Raw genomic sequence first — 16,048 nt, 5'->3', positions numbered from 1 at the left:
ATAATTATTTTTGCTGTTGCAAATGGTAGTCATTTCCAGAGTAATACTTAACTATTTTTATCATTATTATAGGGGATGGAGTGCTAGATCTCTCTACAAAGAAAATAAGTTTGGAACAGTCAGCATATGATGGATCATGTTCTGAAAATTCAGTGTCTGGGTAAGGAATATGTAGTAACATTGTTTTGGCTAATGTAAAGATAATTGAAGATGTAAACCTGTCCTGTGATCTGAAAAAAATGTCTACTGGCACACACAGTTATATTTTGCTTTTACCAAAGAGTTTTCCACTCATAATTGTGTGTTTATGTATAACTCATATGTTTCATTTTTGTGTTTTTCACTTTTTTCTGTTAAAGAAAAGTTATCAGAACAATCACCAAACTTTAGTTCATGCTATTGAAAGTGAACTGAAAGCATAATTACATTAGTGCAAATAAAGGGGGGGGGAAGATAGTAGAACGATTATTTCTGTGCTGCTGAAGCTTTCAAATTGGGGTTCAGGAAAAATATGTATTTTTCATAGAGTCCTTTATCTAGGAAGACGCTTGAAATAGCCATTTGCATCCTTGCTGTTTCCTCATATAAGAGAGGGAGAGAGAGAGAGAGAGAGCTCTTGATGGCCATTCCTGTATTTTGATTCTGCCTCTGGTGTGTGGTGGCATGCTGCTAAGATACCATTTATTAATGTGATGTTTGATGTGCTGAAATCTCACGTTTAACTGAAGTAATAGAGAAATAACCAATGTTATAATTTCGGCATCCTTCCATCCACGAACCATAGCAGTCTTTTTTATGTTACATGTGCATTTTGTTAAAAAGCAAACAAACAAAAAACCCTTTAATGATCTAGTAGAATTATTTCTTGCTTTGTTTTAAAATCTGCTTTTCAATTATATATACACATGTGAACAAATACCATTTTCCTCAAATTTAGGGTATAATTAGTAGTTAGGGCTTAATTGCAACTTATGGCTGTTGAAAAATTATTTGGATGTTTAGGCTATTTTCTGTTAGTAGTTACAACAAAGTTTCTATGAGGGGGTTGACTCTTTTATTACTTGTTTAGCGGTAACGTCACGTTTCTACTAACAAAACTCCTTTAGGAGGGGGGCATTCAGTGGATGTTAATTGAGGAAAGAAAAAGTTCTAAGTGTCGCTCTGCAAGCAGGTGTCAAAAGGGAGTTGTAAACAGATGAGAATGTGACCGAATACTGAGCTATGATTTTTAACACAAGGTCCTACCAGAACTGTAGCATTTGCTATGGTAATCGATAGTTACCACCTCTCAAAGACTTAAAAGTATCAGAAGCAGTGATGTTACCTAAGCAAGGAGTATAATAAAGGAGTGGACCCTTCCCTTCCATAGCTGTGTGAGAGTCTCTCATGCATCAGTTCACCATCGTTTCATTCCATCCATCCAGGAGACTCCACAGACACAGAGAGGACTATGTGGAAAGAAGTGCTGAGTTTGCAGATGGTTTGCTCTCAAAAGCATTGAAAGACATTCAGTCCGGAGCACTGGACATAAATAAAGCAGGCATACTTTATGGCATACCTCAAAAAACTTTACTTCTCCACTTAGAAGCCTTACCAGCAGGGAAGCCTGCACCCTTTAAAAACAAAACTCGCGATTTCAGTGACAGTTATTCGTACAAAGACAGTAAAGAAACTTGTGCAGTGCTGCAAAAAGTAGCCTTGTGGGCAAAAGCTCAAGCAGAACGCACAGAAAAAAATAAACTCAGTCTACTTGAAACCTCAGAATTAAGATTCCCAACAGCTTCCAGTTACCTCCACCAGTTAACTCTACAACGAATGGTCACTCAGTTTAAAGAAAAAAATGAAAATGTCCAATATGAGGCATCGACTCCAACCGTACAGTTAAAAATCCCTCAACTCAGAATCAATGCTGTGTCCAAACAGCAGCCGGATAGTGCTGGACTTCTCGACGTTATGTACCATGTTTCCAAAACCTCATCAGTCTTGGAAGGATCGGCTCTTCAGAAACTGAAAAACATACTCCCTAAACAGAACAAAATTGAATGTTCTGCCTCTGTAACTCAGTCAAGTGTTGACTCCTACTTTCTCCACGGGGACCTCTCTCCTTTGTGTCTTAATACTAAGAATGGGATGGTCGATGGGGCCTCCGAATCTACGGAAGACGGCTTCGATCGCAAGGATAATAAACAGCCGAGGAAAAAACGTGGTCGCTACCGGCAGTATGATCATGAAATAATGGAGGAAGCTATTGCCATGGTAATGAGTGGTAAAATGAGTGTTTCCAAAGCACAAGGAATCTATGGGGTCCCTCACAGCACTTTAGAATACAAAGTTAAAGAAAGATCTGGAACGCTGAAGACTCCTCCGAAGAAGAAACTCCGATTAGCAGACACTGGGTTGCTTAACATGACAGATTCAGGGACTGGCACCTGCAAGAATAGCAGCAAGCCAATGTAGTTGTTAGAAACTTTTGTGCGCCTGTGTGTGTGTGTGTGAGCGCCCATGCGCGCATGTGTATGTGCACGTGCGTATGTGTGCTTGTGTGTAAGACTACACACGTGAGAAACACAAATGTTCACTCAGACAGAAAACAAAACTTTACAGTTCAGAAACCACATACATGCCTTTTTGAAGAATAATTTTATTCAGGGTTTTCACTGTGGAAAAAAATGATAGAATTGATCACTTAATTGTGATAGTTTGTATTTAATATAATCCTTGTATAAATAAGTGAAAAAGATTCAGGTTTTATTTAGTAGTCAATAGCATAAAAATGTTTGGAATAACATGTATTTGTCATGTGAAACATTATTTTTACCGATGAAGAGTGACCCTAGCCATTCAATAATCCATCTTATAAAGGAACTATCTGATTAATGCTTTGAAGACATTTATGCCTCTCAGAATGTTTTCAGGAGTTGCAAGAGCTACTGAGAAACTAACTTGCAAAGTATTAGTTTAACACAGACAGTTTTATGAAAGAGAAATGCTAAACATCTGATAGAGTTAAATATTTCAGTTTTAAAAGCGTGTGTTAGGTATATAACTTGAGTTCTTAACGATTTTTGTTGGTTTAGCAAGAAATTGGTGTTTACAAAATATACACTTGTGAAAACTGACAAATATAGTGTAGCTATAGAATGATTATAAGATGGAATACTAAAGGCATAAAATTATTAACTGTTTTCCTTTAGTGTGGAAAATAAGCTAACTTGTAAGGGTTAAAGACAAGAGTTGGAATGCAGATTAGAGCATGTTCATAATGTGCACAGAATGAGCTTGAGAATGGTTATCTTGGTTTAAATGTGCTGGTTAGTTAGTGTTATGACTACTTACATTTATTTAAGGATTGTGTAACACTCCTACTGAAAAACCTCACTGTAACAGTAATGTACTTGCTGCTGTGACACTTCAAAACCTTTTCAGTTTATCAAAATGAACATCAGGTTTTCATTTTGATGGGCCGATCTATCATCACTTTGCTAATAACCAAATTTGCAGTTCAGGGTCTTGATATAATTACAGATAGAGAACAGTGAAGCTGTTTTGAACTTTCAGTACTAGAAATCCTTTATATATTTACTATTTGAAAGCCGGGCAGTTCATTTTAAATAACTTTTCATGGAACCTCAGAGCGCCAGTTACTTTTAGATAACAAATGAATTTTTAAATGAATTTTGAAGTATTCACATTGGGTCTGACCCTTCGCTGCAGAGATATGCCTGTAGGGCTCATAGAGAGCCCCTCCTTCCCCACTGTGCATGCAGGCAGACAAAGGTCTACTGAAGACTAGGGAGTGTGGGCATTCCTCCCTTCTCTCGAGCAAATGGCAGGAGAGAAGGAAGAAAGTGGGCCCTTGAGATATGGATGGTCCATACCTTCTGAAACAGCTAGTAGCCCACTGTGCTGGAGGTGCAAAGAAGTACAGGAAGCAAATCTCTGTGGGGATTATGCTGCATGCAGGCACTGCACTCCTGTGGAGGAGGATAATCTCTGTTGTATTTTGTGTACTATGTAACTTGAGTATGCTATCAAAACATCTCTTTCTATAAATAAGGGCATCCCTGCCCTTTTTAATAGCACTTAGGTGTTTATGGAAATCTTCGAACTTCCAGAAGCTTTACCTCTCTTGCCCGTATCTCTCACTCAAAACATAGCAAACTACAAACATCTAAACTCGCATGTAATCATATTTTTAGAGTTTGCCATTCAACTCCATTGGTAGCATTCCATCATCAACTGGGAAGGGGAATCAATACTTTCATACTAGATTTTTTAAAAATGAAATAAAATTGGAGCATTAAGTTATATGATAAAAGTAACAAATTCAGCCTAGCAGTCGTTTGGCTTGTTGGGGCCAAACGATACACTACATTGTAAAATCATATTTGGATCTTTCGATGTCTTGTGTTTTTAAATAGGTATGGCAGCCTATTTATGTGGAGAGTGCTTGAACTAAATCAGGAGCAGAGGGCTGCTTTCCCCAATCCAGTCTCCGTGGGGCCAAAGCCGCTACCAGCTGCAGTGGAAGGGGTGGGGTATAGGTACTGATATCGTGCTCGGGAATGGGTTAACCACCAACCCCAAGCTCTGTGACACCAACAGAATTTTGGCATGTCTGAAAGGTACTTTGTACCCTTTTATGAACATAAAGAGATCTGTTCACGCCTCTCCTGTGCAGTGTGTAGTTTGGCCCCTCAATTTTAAATGAATCTTCTTCCGTTCCATTACATTTTAGCAAACAAATGCATTGTAAAGAAAATACTAGTCATAAAGAGTCCATGAAACATCAGTGGTCAAGGCTATTCCTTTTAAAGAACTAAGCCATATTTTGCCAGGTTTAGAATTTTGTTGAGTCTTTTCCCCAGTAGACCAAACCATTCTGCTTGGAGAACTATTGAGATTTTCATTCATGGCTGAATACACGGGCCAGGATCCAAACTGTGGGGTCGGGGATTCTGCCCCACTTCCTAACAGGTCCTTGTGCTCACAAAAGCTCCTTTTAAGAGTTGAGGAAACCCCAGATCAAGCTGTGATATAACACAGAGATGTGCAGTTCAGGGTGGGGGGAACAACATCTTGTACTTCTTATACACAGGGTTCTTTGGATACTGGCCTCTTTTTTTAATTCCACAAACAATAGTTATATTTTAGTCGGAGGTTTTTATCAAAGACAAGTTACAGTACACTTTTAATATCATTTAAAAGGTGGCCTGACCAAAAAGTGACAGAATTCATAAAATCAGGGATCATTTTGCTATTGACTTTAACAGTGATTGGTAGTTTTGTATGTAATATTATAATTTTCAGCATTTTAGTACTTGTATTTATTTTTTGGTCAGAAATAGTATATTAAAATATTTTTTGATAGTTGTAGATAATGCTCAACCTGTAAGTTTAAAAAGAAACGTAATTATTTCTAATGAACACGCTGAACCTTTGATTATACAACTGAGGAAAGGCAGGGAAATATGTAGAGTCCCCTTATCCATCCCTAGTGTATTTGTTTAAAAGGTTGTTTAAATTATAATTTTGAAGTACTTTTTGAATTCAGTTACCAGTCGCTACTTAGAAATTGACAAGTTTCTGAAAATTCCTATTTCAACAGACTTTTAAATGAAGGTGAAAGAAAGCCCTACACGCTTTCTACTTATTTGAATGTTTCTCAAGTATTTTATATTAAAAAACAGTGCCTCTGTTTTTAGAACTACTGCTCAGTAAAGTTGTTTAAACCATTTCTGGTAGCTAATGACTATTTTATATTAAATTAAATTAAATTGTATATTAACTTTAGTGAGACTGATTTTTTAGTTGTTTACAGTACAAATACTTGTATTCTTTTTTTTTAATTGCAGTATTTCCATTGTTGCAGTAATTTAGTAAAACTCTGTGGCTGCCTTGATTTTTGACAGATTTTGTTAATAACTGATTTCTAGGCAATTAGTTCTATTTATGCATAAATCAATTGCACTATAATTCATGAATTATTTATTACAATATTTTCTAATGAATTCCATGTATTTGTCTTGTGTTGTAAATGTACTGTAATTCTGTTTCCTCTTTGTGTTGTTATATTTCTAAATCTGATCGTATGAATTTGTTAATGTGTTTATATGTTGTAATTTTTAGTAAAGCACTTCAATGCTTTTGCACATAAATTTACAGTACTGATGTGTGATTGATTTGCTCATTCAGTAAAAAAAAATACAGTGCGTTGGCTTTTTTTATTTACTTTGTGGGCATAAATGCTTTTGTGTTACGGCAGTGAAAGAGATCTTTTTTATACACTTAAAAGTAAAGCACAGATATTTGATGCAAGAAAAGTTATTTCTTAGTCCTAGGTACAGTTTGCATTTCATGGACATTTGCGCAGGAGAGCTTCCCAGAGTTGTATGCTTATGGCTTGGGGACGTTAGAAATATGAAAATCCAAAATATGTTATGATTGCAATTCACTTTTATATTAGGTTCCCACATGTAATTGATATACACACATCTTTTTGTAAACATATTCACTTACTCTGCCCATTTAAAGTTACTGGGTTGGATCCAGTTTCACCCAGTTCTTCTCTTTACAGCTCCTTTCCCATGATCATTGTTAGAATCTTTTTATGGTTAAAAAAGAACCCTTTCCAGTCCAATAAATAGTTTCCTTTCTCCCCCACAAGTGGATCTCTGAAATGTTTGCAAAATTTCCCCTTAATATCAAAGAGCAAGTAAATCCACAACTTGACTTGTACGTAGCCACTGTGCAGCAAGACTGCATTCACAGAGAGTATAGGAAATTTTTGCAAGATTTCGTTTCATAATATCAATTCCCTCCAACACAAAACACGTTCTTTCTGTTCTTATTATTTATCAGGGTTGTCTTTTCAAATCCATTTAACATTCATCCCTCTGCCATCCTGGATGTCCAGGTAAAATTAAATGTGTGCTCCTCCCCAGGCACAATTGGAATGAGTTATATAATTGATACAAAAGTCTAAAATAATGTATATTAATGAAAAGATGCAGAACTTGTACAAATTAATTGCCTGTGCAGTTGAAACTGAGTCACCTGTATGATGGCTGGCATCAGAAGTACATATGGGTGGGCTTCGCATAGCTTTTATGGAAAGAAAACTTTCCCGTGATGAAGTGACCATTGTGAGAATGTGTCTCTTAATGGGATGTTAGCTTAGTAAAATATGAGAATAATGTTTGCCAAGATAAGAATAATAGCGGGGCGGGTGGGGGGGAGTGCTTTCGCATCCTTACTGAGCCTTCTCTGCAAATTCCGCTCTCTCCCTGGATTGTTCTTCTCTCATAGAGGTTTACTTCCATCCTCACCGTGGTGAGAGCGAATCCATTATACATGGAAAGGTGGGATTCTGAGGAGAGAAAGAAGGCTAGGAAATGTGAAGAACCTCTTATCCGCCAGTTCTCTCATGTCTAAATGAGAAATCAGTGAAATTAAAGTGGAGTTGGAAGTACCATGATTTCCTGTTCCACCCTAAGTTCCACTTTCTTTTCATGGAGCTTCTCTACATTCCTTGAATCGAAGTATTACCAAATTTAAATCAGAAGCAGCTCGGTCTATTTTAGAGATCTGTCTCCTGATCTCTGAAAGGATTGTTAAGGTCATCATGACTCCCTGAAAGCCTCTCAGTGACCAATTCCGCATGGTGGCCACTAGTCCGCCACCATTTCCGTGCAGTGGGGCACGGGATTAAATCTGCCAGTGCACGAGGCCCGTCCCGGAGTTGTGCACGCACACATGGGGGTCAGCGAATGCCCCATTTGGCCCCATTATGCTGTGACACCAAACGGGGCATTTCGTGTCTCTGCAGGGACACCATAGTTGGGGGAGTAGCCGGGCCCAGCCTGGCTATGGGCACCGATGATGCCCGGATTCAGAAAGGGAATGCTGAAAAATAATTCCCTTACTCGGAGGCTCTAAAGCAGGACAGGGCTGGGAGGGGGCCATGCTGACAAAAGCATTGTGCATCTGCGGGGATTTGCCCTGCTGATGTGTAAGTGCTGGCCCGGTGCACCAATCCCATGTATAATTGGTCAGTGCTGTGAACTAATAGCAGCCAACTTCTACATGGGATTTACTGATACCATCAAAAAAAACATTTGTACCAACTGACCATTTAGCACTGTTATATACTTCACTAACACTAATTAGTTACCTGTGAACTTGTTGCCTTACCTTGAATCAGACCGTTGGTCTGTGCTAAGCAGGCTGTGATGCCTTTCTGCACCTGGTTTTTTTCTGATCCTTTAACTGTAGATGAACCTGGAATTTTCTGGATGCCAAACGTGCTTTAACATGGAGCTCCAGGCTCTTGTGACTTGGACTTTTGCTTGCCTTGTTCAGAGCCGCACGAGAATCTGCCACATGGCTATGGCTGGACACTAACATTGCTGATAGCTTTGAAACATCTATTTCTTTTGTTACAACCATTAATTATGACTGGAATCGTGCCAAGCTAGAGGGCGTCCAAATAGTTTGAGGCAAGAGCAAGACTGTTCTGTTAAAACTGGTCTAGCAGAGCAGACATTTCACGGGAGATGATCTGTCATTTCATACGATCGGTCGGAAATATTTTTTCCCTACATCCCACTATTCTGGAGCTGAAACATTGAGGATAGGAGACCGATAGGCTGATCAGTTAGTGCCATGTTCAGAGTTTGGTGATATGTTTGAACATAAACATACTTTTCTGAAACAGAACTATAGTAATATTGTTTGTTTTAATTGATATTTTTAAATAAAATGGATCGACAGTAACGGATTGACATTGATAACTGAAGTTTCTCAATTAAGCAATTTTGTTCTAAAATCTGTATTTTCTACTATAAGCTTTTAAATCTTTTGTTTTGAATTAATGCTTAGGTAAGTAGTAACGTTAGTAGTAGTCTTAATATTACATAGATTCAAGTGGGTCGCCGTGTTGATCTGAAGCAGCAGAACAACATTTGTGTCCAGGGGCACCTTGAAGGCCATCCAAGTTATTTGTATACATGCACACTTCTTCAGATACAAAGATAAGTTACATACATAGTTACTAAGTATTTGTGAGCTGTTTTAGCTGAGCTTTTATTTAGTACCTGTTGGTTTAATCCAACATGTTAAGTAAACTATGGTGGTTTCCCGATATACTTTTGGCTGGCTTTGCCCTTAAATCTAAAATATAAATATTGAATCTGTGCACGCATCAATCTGTGCATTGATTGTCTTCAAGATGGCATTCACACGTCCCTAAATTGCTCTGATCCAGCTGCTCATTGTAGATATCCACAGGGGACTCATTCATGTTCTGTTCCAGGAAAGGGATGCCCATGGGGAATTGCCTGTGCTATTTGAAGACCACCCCTCTATGCACCATGTGTGCATTTGAGTGTACAAAAAGTGGCTTCTGTGGTACATGCTTTTAAGAGGCAATGTTGATCTTTAGTAAAGGTTTCTGTAATGGGTTACTAAAGTAATAGAAAAGAGCAATAGTCCGGAAGCACCATAAAAACTAACAAAATGTTTGCTGGACCTAATCTTTTGTGTCCTCGCTATTTCAATAGAGGTGCAGTCAAATAGTTTTAGCTGAGAAAACTCCTCCCCTGCCACAAATGTTGTGAGTCTTTAAGGTGCTCCTGCTCTCGCTCTTTTCTTCTGCTACTGACAGACTAACACGGCTGTCCCTCTTAGATGAAAGTAATTCCTACACTTTGCAACGTCCTTGGAAACAAGCTTTTAAAGTTAATATTGATGAACCCAATATGCTATGTTCTGTAGCATTGATTATAGGAAAGAAATGAACATAACTGAGCCCAATGTGACCTCCTAGACTAGAGTGAGAATATGACTCACAGGCTTATGATAAACAAAACACTTTTTTGATCCTCCTGTTACTTCCTGTGTAAGCTTGAAAATAGTTACTATGAGTGCTTGATCACCAGTTCCTAAACAGATTTGCCTGGAAGTACCAGCTACTTCCCAAGTGCTCATGCGCCAAGAAAGTTACCTCTCTCATGTAAGAAATTTGTGGGTACACTTTTAGGCGACAATTCTAACGTGTGTCTTTTGGTGCACCTCCATTCTGTCATTTAATTGCACATAAAAATGCAGGGTATTTATGTAGAAAATTCCCCATGAATGTAGCAACCCTAGTACCCATTTCCCATTGAATTCGGTGTAATCGTCTTATGGCTCATGGTCATAGCCTGACTGAAAGGGACAAAATCTTCTCTCTCCAGAGTGATACAGCCTTATTTCTATAATGGGATGATGGAGTGGGAATTGCGGTAAAGTTTGTATTTTTAGCTGAAAAAACCTCCCGCTGATCCTTTTAAGTACAGTTAAATTTTTCTCAGTGGTTGTATCACTTAGCATACTACATAGTAGTGTTCATTTGGACACATTTCCTACTTACTGCATAGCCGACTCTCTGTGGGAATGTAACATTCCTGTAACTAAACTTCCAAATAGTTTTGCTACCATGTGATAATTAGCCTTGGAACTTAACTGTAATTTACTTTTTGTTTTGATCTGCTTTTTTTGTTTTCAGTTCACGCACAGCAGCGGGTGCAAAATCAGAGGAAACAACTAAATTGAAAAAAGGAAAGTCTGCTTTAAACAAGGTTCTGGAGTCGTTGTGTCCATATCATGGCCAGCAAATTGTAGCTATGTTGCAGTTTTTAATCCAAGAACAGAATATCTATTCGCTCGGCCCATGCCAGCCACCATGTCTTATACCTTCTTTGGAAGATGATGTGCGTGATCCCGCTTGCAGCTGCACGTTCACGAATCGGTGCTGTTTACAAACTCAAATGCCAAATACTTTTTTACCACCTCTGCTTGCCTGTGTGAGTGACTCAGATCATTTGTCGTGTCAATCGGTGGCTGCTGGATATTTTAACTCTGTGTTGAACAAAGGGATGACTACGTCTGACAATCATCGGTGCTGCTGCAAACCGTCCCAGCAGTGTAGCATCCAACCTGCAAGAACAGCACTTTGCATGACTCTTGGTTCAGCCAGGCCAAAGATAACCAAAGCCCGAAGAGGACGCAGCCCTTCACCTCCCCCATTATCCCCCGCGGAGGCAGATGAATACGATTCTGTGGAAGAATCAATTGCCGGTTCTTTAGCTTTAGCTAACCAAATAGAAATCAGTGCTAACCAGCCTCCACCCCTGGTGCCAGCTGAGCGAACCTGCTCTGTGTGTGGACATAAAGATAAAACGTGCATTGCTGAAGTCTCTGATAATTCAGAGGAAACTTCCCTGTGTGTAAATCTGGAGAATCGCCTTATAAATTCTGATAAGCTTGAAAAAGTTGAACATGCAGCCGCGTTTCAAGACTTAATGAATCGAATTAATGAGAAATTAAAATTGATCGAAACTACTGACATAGCCAACCCTGCAAAATCGTCGAAGGCTGACGGGAAAACCGGAGCTGACACTAAATTGCAAACTTTGATAGCCTCTCTCTTACGCAGTGCTGAAGCCAATGACTACAATCTGACAGAGCTCTTGAGCCAACACGACACAGAAGCGGAAAGCAAAATCATCCAAACCAGATTTCGCAAGCGGCAAGAAGCCTTGTTTGCGAGGCATAATTCTCTTGCTTCCTCATCTTTCAGGCGGCAGTCTTTGCAGATCAAGCGGGAACTAGCCAGTTTGGAGGAAACCTTTATAAGGAAAAAGGCAGGTTCAGAGAGAAATATGAAAAAGCAGACAAGAAGCGACAAACTGTCACCAGGCACAACTGACAATCGTGTGCTCAAAGATGCTTCTTTACAAAATGATGGAAATAAAGAAAAGCAATTTTCTCCCCTTAATTCGAAGTCTTTGGCAGTTTGTCAAGCAGAGTCGGTCGGGTTACCTCCGAACAATCTAGAAAGCACTTCTGGTTTTCTGGCACTTTCAGAAAAGAACTCTACAAAATCCCATCCCAACTTGGCTAAACTGCATGGAGATTGTGGAGCTGAAGTCTACACAGATCAGATCTCTGTGAAGGGAGAGGATAACGGAACATTGGATGGGGCCAAACGTAGCATTATCCCCCCTGTCTGGTGCTCTGTGTTTGTAACAAACAATTTTTTATTTTCCAAGCCCCCCAAAGCAAAAAAGCCTCCCGACTCTGTTGAGAAGGAGAAAATGTTTAAAGATTTTCAGGCCACAACATACAGCAGTGAAGATATAAATAAGATTGTACGGAACACAAACCTGCATGTGGTGGTGGAACGCTTGGAAGATACAATAAACATGGCTCAGAAGATGAAAAATCCGTTGTTCAGTGGGTTTAAGATATCCAACACGCTGAAAGATGTTCACAAATGTGATGCTGGCAGTTCTAAAACTGGCTTTCTTATCAGCATGAATGAAACTGGAAGCAAGGGTCAATATATACTATCACAGGCACCCTTGCCATGTAGCAATAACAGCAAGGACAGTTGGTCCCCCAAAGAAAAAGAAAGAATTGGGGAAGGTTGTAAAAATATTCCAAAATCATCAGCCTTTGATTCAGCTGTACTGACTTCTGGTATTGAGGACCAGCAACCAAGTTCTAATGCCGGAGATAGTTCAACGGTTCTCAAATACACCAGTCCTATAAAACTGATGTTCCTTTCAGAGAGTAACAGTAGCGAAGGGGTCAAATATACTCTAACTTCTGTACATGATTCGGCTAAATTGAACATTGATCTTTATCCTGTTCAGAAGGGAGAAAGTACAGCTTCAGAAAAGCCATCAGAAATACAAAATCTACCCAAAAACATTTCTTCTGATGAAAAATGTTACAGTGGTTACGGTGAAAAAAGCTCCCCGAATGAAGCGAATGCTGCTGTACCTGCAAAAATTACTGATAAAACAAATTCAGATGATCCTCAGCTCAGCGAAGAGGCTGCTGAACAAAGCAACAGCGGATCTTGCCTGAAAAGAAGACCTGGCCGACCCAAGAAGATAGGCCCTCAAGTTGTGAAACAAGCGAAGCGCCCGATTGGGCGACCCCCAAAACCTAAGGTAGACGTGGCTGAAAATGCAAGCAATCCAGGTGATCCCATTAGCATTGGAAAAGGCACCAAATCCAGTGCAGAACCTCTGGCAGAGGATGGTGTCAACAAAAACATTACTGTAACCGTTGTCTTTGGAAGATCACGAAGGATTAAGAGATGCGTTTCTGAAGGTAGCCTCAGTGGGGTCCCAGGCCCCCCTGGCGATGGTGATGCTGGAGACACGTCTGCTCTAGTGAAGCAGAACTCGCAAAACACAAGCGGCTCGACCAAAGGCAAAACTATGCAGAGTTCTGTTCCCGAAACATCCGGTGCGGCTGGGTATGAATACGTTACACCTCTAGAGAGCGGTTCGGTGCTACCACCCCATTGCAGCAATATTGTAAGACCGAACCAGAAGCCTTTAAATGTGATTCGGAAACCTGGTAGGCCAGCAAAAGTCAAAATCTCCGGCATATCAGTGACTGTTAATCAGATTTCATCTCAGGAAAGAAAAGTGAGCATCAGCAGCTGCCTGCCTCCTTTAGAACAAGAGACTGTGTTAGAAAAAAGCGTATTGCCTACGGAGGATCACGCACAGTGCAATAAGAGGGATGATGGGAAGAATTTTCCATCCGATGCACGGGACGATTGTTCCCACGATAAAATCCCAGTAGCCTCCATCAAGCCTGAAATCCCTTTGAGGCAATCCCTTAGAGAGAGGAAACCGTCAATGCCTTTCTTACATTCGCTAGCGTCTTCTAGCTCGTTGTCTTGTAAGAGTGCCTTTGTACATCAATCGTATAAGTTCTGCGTGAAAAATGCGAAAGATCAAACATTAAAATGTGACTTAAATGTGCCACCCAAAGATACCTCAGCAAATGAAAATTCAAGAAAACCAAATGAAGGCCCTGAGAATAAGCCATTGAGGCCTTTAAATGGAACTTCACCCGACCCCGTTGTTTCTTCCAGTTCTTCCTTTCGGTGGTGGGATCCATCCGTTACCAGCGACTCTCTGTTAAAAGAACTGAACAGTCGATACGAACACATCACAAACACTTGGCTGCAGGTAAACGGAGACGATTTTGACCAGTGCCTGTACAAAGAAGGGTGCCATATGGAGCAAGATTGTAGCATCGACGTATCAGACTCTTTGGACTCTTGCATTTTACATCTTGAACACTCACCTATAAAAATGCTTTTCCGGAAAAAATGTGATCTGGACGAGCTGTGCGCGTGGTTTATGCAAACAACGGAAACCCAGTCCCTTTCCTTAGTGAGAAAGGCAAACGCTCGCAATCCACTTGATGTCATTAGCACAAGACAATTTAAAATGGGAACGAGACAATCTGATTGTGATTCCAATCCTTGCAGGAAGCACTTTAAAAAGTTTGCACTATCCACCCCTTCGAAATCGGCAGGAAAACTAGAAATATTACACAAAATGGTCCGGTCTCGAGTTTTAACCAGGAAACGTAATTTTACATTAGCTAAACTAAGAAGCACAGAATTTGAGAATCTGCACCGTGATCGGTGGAAGCATGTGAAAGGAATGTATAATCATGGAATGAGTAACTGGAAATCTAAAAGAAGAAACTTGCGATTCTTCTGCCAAAGCCCGTGTTTTGCTAATAGATGGAAGATGAATGACAAAATGGGCATGTGCCAAAGGAATGGCAGAGCAGAAATCCAATCACTGGCACTTTCGGTGGGATCCCACAGAAGCAGGCCATCCACTGAAATGGAAAAGAGAGAGACGTACATTCAAGAGGAGAGAGAAATGTCTGACCTCAGCCCATCGTCTGACTCAATAAATAATAGCAAACCAAGCGCACAGTTGACCCCTGGAGAATTTGGGGAAGGAGCATGGAATGGCAAAACCCTCAAGGACTGTAGAATATTTCTGAAGAAAATCAATCCTAGCAAAGACCAACATTCGTTTCATAAAAATCCCACTCTGTGTACTCCAGATGGTCTTGATCGTAGTCCCAGCCGTAGCTCCTTTCAGGGAAAAGGGCATTGTACTTTAAGGTCCCATTCGTCTAGAGAAAATCTATCCAACAGGTATGAAAAAAACCTAGAGGCATCTAAAGAAGCTAAACATTCCAGCAGGGATAAAGGGCTAAACATTGAACAAGGCAGCAGGAAATCAAGCAAACGGGTCACTTTTGATGAGGGCTCTACTGAGGTCCCCAAAAAAATGAACAAGAAAAGGAGAATACAAGGCAAGCTCAGCAATATGGACATCAGAAAAAGGAACAAGACGCGACTGTGCAGCTCTGGCCAAGGGTCAAGTTGTTACACAAAATACCAACTAGGTAAGCTTGATCTTCCCACCCCCTAAAAAACTTGGTTAACTTTGCCTTACAAATGAAAGTTCAGTATCCTGTCCGGGAATGCAGCACATCGTGGTAGAAGTGCAGCTTTAATAAGATGGATTGAAATATTCCATATACTGGCCAAAGGGCGTTTCCGCTGGTGAAGGAAGGGAAGGCTTTCTTTTTCTTTTTCTTTTTTGCCAGTTTACCCTTTTCTGTCACAGATTCCTGTTCTATCTCCCCCCTTCCACAATGCCTGAGGGTCTCTTGTCTTCAAAGAGCAGAATTTGGGGGGCTCAGCGGGCCGCAGGAGGAGTGTGGAGACGGGGAATCCCTGCTCACTGCTAGGCTCAAGTGCTTTGGTGGCCCAAGTGGCTGTTCGAGCGCAAAGCAGCCAGCACCACAGCACTGGCCACTTCAGGCTCGAACAGCCACAAGCCTCCTCACCACCCATTGACGGTACTTTTGCAGGGGTCCCCAACCCCCAGTCTGTGGATCAATCGGTACCGGGCCGCAGCTCCTCGTCCTCCTCCCTGGCTGCTGCCTCGATGGCGGCCCTGCCACTCTGCCGCCGGCTCACCTTTGGTGCTCTCCAATGGCCGCTGGCAGCGCCCCCCAGCAGGCAGCGGGAAGTCAGGGGCACTGGCGGGTAAGCAAGTGGAGCAGGGGCTCAGGTGGCGGTGGCAACGTCCCTTGGCAAAAGACTCCCTCCCCCCCCAGGCCTCAGTAAAATTGTCAAGCGTTGACCGGTCCCCGGTGA

The 16,048-nt window shown here is 40.8% G+C and overlaps 1 protein-coding gene across 5 annotated transcripts in view; it reads left to right on the top strand.

The window, feature by feature from the left end:
• Window positions 1–16,048, top strand: part of LCORL (ligand dependent nuclear receptor corepressor like) — a 91,968-nt gene that overhangs the window by 60,241 nt on the left and 15,679 nt on the right. For 2 of the 5 annotated variants that reach the window (XM_077301444.1, XM_077301445.1), the window contains exons 6-7: window positions 73–160; window positions 10,547–15,288. In XM_077301444.1, coding sequence (XP_077157559.1) covers window positions 73–160; window positions 10,547–15,288 — 4,830 coding nt within the window. Of the gene's footprint in view, window positions 1–72; window positions 161–1,424; window positions 7,207–10,546; window positions 15,289–16,048 lie in introns of those variants that run through there. The other 3 variants (XM_077301447.1, XM_077301448.1, XM_077301449.1) reach the window with 3 other exon arrangements.

Source organism: Paroedura picta, chromosome 10 (assembly GCF_049243985.1).
Source record: "Paroedura picta isolate Pp20150507F chromosome 10, Ppicta_v3.0, whole genome shotgun sequence".
NCBI lineage: Eukaryota > Metazoa > Chordata > Lepidosauria > Squamata > Gekkonidae > Paroedura > Paroedura picta.
This window is presented reverse-complemented; position numbering and strand designations above follow the sequence as displayed.